The 3,736-nt window shown below is 59.6% G+C and overlaps 1 protein-coding gene across 1 annotated transcript in view; it reads right to left on the reverse strand.

Moving 5' to 3' along the window:
• Positions 1–1,461, reverse strand: part of GRIN2C (glutamate ionotropic receptor NMDA type subunit 2C) — a 21,001-nt gene extending 19,540 nt beyond the window's left edge. The window contains exon 1 of the mRNA XM_015570559.1: positions 279–1,461. Within this exon, the coding sequence (XP_015426045.1) occupies positions 279–853 (575 nt within the window). The 5' untranslated portion in view covers positions 854–1,461. The remainder of the gene's footprint in view (positions 1–278) is intronic.
• Positions 1,462–3,736: the final 2,275 nt, after the last annotated feature.

Genomic DNA, 3,736 nt, shown 5'->3' on the forward strand with positions numbered 1-3,736 from the left:
TGGAGAGGAGAGTAAAGTGGAAAAAATGGGCAAAAGCAGTGGCTCTCAACCTTGGCTGCACATTAGAATCACCTGGGAATCCCTTTAAAGTCCTGATTTCTGGGCTTCATCCTCCGGAAATTCTGTTTCTTTGTTACTAATGTTGTGGCCTCACCCCATAACAAAGAAACAGAATTTCTGGAGGATGAAGCCCAGAAATCAGGATTTTAAAAAGATTCCCAGGTGATTCTAATGTGCAGCCAAGGTTGAGAACTACTGTTCTAGAACATCATTCCCACAGCCTTCTCCTCCCTCCCTCTCCTCCCTGGGTCTCCACCTCCCTGTCCATCCCACCCTCTTCCAACTTCCCAAGGCCTGAGTCTCCCCCTGGCTCAGACTCAGCCCTGCTCCCCCAGCCCCAGCCTGGCTCCAGGCCCAAGGGACGAGGGGAATGAGTTTGAACGGGCACCTTGGGGGTGAGGACCACAGCGGAGCCCCCACTGATGCTGAGGATGGGCACGTGAGTCTGGGAGGAGATGAAGTCGAGGATCTGGGCCACGGCCTCGGTACCCACGTTGTCCTCAAAGACGATGCCATGGACGCGAGCCGCACCCAGGAGCGCGCAGATCTGGGTGAGGAGGCTGCTGGGGTTGGTGTTGTTGACCCCCACGGTGAGTGGCTGGATCTCCAAGGGCAGGTCCAGGAAGCTCTGGGGGGTGAGGCGGGTCCGGGTCTGGGCCTGGGCCTGGGGCGGCCCCGAGCTGCCAAACACTACGGCCACCGTCACAGCCTGCTCGCCCGGCCCCGCGCCCAGCCCTGCCCAGGCACCGAGGAGTGAGGTGAGCAGCAGGGCTGGCCCCAGGGCCCCACCCATATCCACGGGCGTGTCCTGCAGAGAGATGAGGAGAGGCACAGGGAGGGAGAGGAGGCACAGAACAACAAGATGGACAGACAGACAGGAGGTGACGGCAGAACCAAAGGGACACACATCCAGAGGATAGAAGAGAAGAGGGGAAACCCCCCCACAGAGAGGCAGAGAGAGGCAGACAGACAGACACAGACAGACAAAGAGAAAGAGGGAGAGGTTAGCTGAGTCTCCCCAGGGCAGCGCCGAAGGGCAGGGGCTGGGAAGGGCGCGAGCCGGGTGCGTGCTCGTTAACCCCGTTCACCTGTTGAACAGCACGCTTGGCTAGAAAGCCAGACCTTTGGGAACCTGTCCAGCTGGGTTCTGCCCAAGGAAGGTTTGGTGTCCAAGTGCATGGATTTGAGTCGAACAGACCCGAGTTCAAGTCCCACTTCTGCCGCTTACTAGCTGGGTGATCTTGGGGAAGTTGCTCACCCTCTCTGAGCTAGGTTCTATTGCCTACAACAATCACAGGATCTACTTACAGCAGTGTGAGGGCCACCCACTGTGATCAGCATCCTTATCCTATAGGTGACAGCCCTCAGCGGGGTAAGAAAGATAGCTCTGTGACACTCCCCTCCCCTCCACCCCACCCCCACTCTCCATCCCCTGCTACATTCTCCATTATAAACTGAATCTAACATCCCCAGGGGCCTTGCTCTGCGAGGCCGGCCTGGCACAGAGCCCCCTCCTCCTGCATGGACATCCCTCCCCTCCCCGACGGCCGCAGTCAGCACCAGCTCTTGCACAGCGAGTGGGACACACCGACCTGTGCAGGGCGTGGGTCGGTGTCTGACACACGAGCTGCTTCCCAGGCCACCACTGCTGTGTGTGACCTTTTAAACCGACCCCAGAGCCTGCCGTGTGCACCTGCTACATGAATGTCATTGCTTTGGGTTGGGACCAAGAGCCACGCCAGTGAGCGGTGCCCACTGACATAGCTCTCCCTTCCAGCTGGCCACCAGCCATAGCTTTGCAGCCCTCTCCCTCTTCATCTCTTCCCCAGCAGAACTTCTGAACAGGGGAACACCAAAGGGTGACCAGGGTGGGCCTGCTTGCATCTCCGAGAAGAGGATTTGGGGCTCATTTCGGTGCCCTTGAGACCTCCCCCGTGTATGGTTTCCTAGGACACTGGCAGGATGTCAGCCTAGAGACACGGTGAGTCGGGGAAGGGTACCTAAGCGTGCCATGCCACACCACACTCAGCCACCACCCATCAGGGATTGCAGGTTACACCTGCAAAGGACCCGGTCATGCTCACCTGCGCCCACACTGCCAGTCCCCGCAGGCTGCCCGCCCTCTGGGAAGCCCCCAGCTCTGCGCCCCTCCACACCCCCCCGCCTTCCAGCTCTGAGCTCAGAGACGTGCTGACCAGTACAGCAGCCACCTCCCCTGGGACTTGGGCACTAGAAATGCGGCTTGTCCCCACGGAGGTGCCACAAATGCGAAATGCACACTGGAGACTGAAGACGTAGTAAGAAAAAAGAAAGTAAAACATCTCCCTAAGCATTTTATGTTGCATTACATTAGTAACATTTTAGATGCATTGAGTTAAATAAAATAGACTATTCAAATCAAGCTCGCCTGTTTCTTACTTTTTCTAAGGCGACTTTCTGGAAATTTTTAAATTACACATGCAGCTCTCATGTTCTCTCCTGTGGACAGCACGCCCCAGGCTCTCAGCTCCCGGGCCGGCCCAGGGACGCTCTCTGATGGGAATGTGCCCTCTGGGAGCGGAGCGGAGGAGCAGAGGAAGTTGAGGCAGGGCGAGCCTCTCACCAGGAGCGATCACAGACACCCCTGGGAGGAGGGGCCCATGCAGGCCAGTCTCGGAGCTTCAAATAGCAATGGGGAGATTCCAGGAGATTGTCACCACGCGGCACCCCGCCAGTGCAGGACAGGAGGGTCAGGCCCCAGCCCTGGCCATTCCCACCTCCCACTCACCTTCCCCTGCCTCTCACCTCTCCACCCCCTTCCACCCACCCTGCCGGCCGCACTGGCCACAACACTCCTCAAACGGCACAGTGGCTTCCTAATGTCCACAGATGAAGTCCAGACATCTGGGTCCCATGGTCAGGTCTCCATACACCCTGACCACTTGGTCCTCCCCTCCTTGGACCCCACTCTCCTGCCAGCCTGTGGCCAGACAGCCCCCCGGCCTCATCTCCAGGCCTTGCCTGCTGCTCCCACAGGCTGTTCTCCACGACAGAATTCCAGAGCCCAACCTCGGTCCCTCTCCCACTTGGCACCGGCATTAGTCCATCCAGGCTCTGGACCCGGGTCAGGGGTAAGAAGACCTAGGGCCTGGGCGGGGCTCTAGGCCGGGTACTCTGCCTCCCACCCCTCCCCACCACTCAGGAGCATCCAGGCTCTGAGATGGCTCCTGTCATTTGCCCCTGGCAGGGATTTGCGCCTCAGTATTGCCCCAGCCCCACAGAGGACTGTTGTCTTAGAGAGCTCTGCCCACCCACTTGCGGTCCATTCCTTTCACAGACGCGTAAGTTAATGTTTGATGAGCATGGACCCCCTAAAGGGTCCGGGGGAGGGTGGCAATGGTCAGTCCTCAGGGACACTCAGATCCCCTTGACTGGCCTGGGCACCTGCTTAGGACTCTTTCGCTCACCCCTACCCCAGCTCCCCCAACCTCAGCTGCGCTGCTCCCGGAGCGGAGGGACCTCAGCTACTGGAGATCCACTGCCCTTCCCGCGAGCGGCCTCTGCTCTGCCGTCGGGTTTCCCTCCCTCCCTTTTGCGGAGCCCGAACCCCAACCCGAGCCCAGGCGGCAGGGGAGAAGGCGGCCCCTCGGGCCGGCCCCCACCGGTTCCCGCACGGGGGTCTTCCCCCTCCAAGACC

The sequence above is a fragment of the Myotis davidii genome, unplaced genomic scaffold, assembly GCF_000327345.1.
Source record: "Myotis davidii unplaced genomic scaffold, ASM32734v1 scaffold172, whole genome shotgun sequence".
Taxonomy (NCBI): domain Eukaryota; kingdom Metazoa; phylum Chordata; class Mammalia; order Chiroptera; family Vespertilionidae; genus Myotis; species Myotis davidii.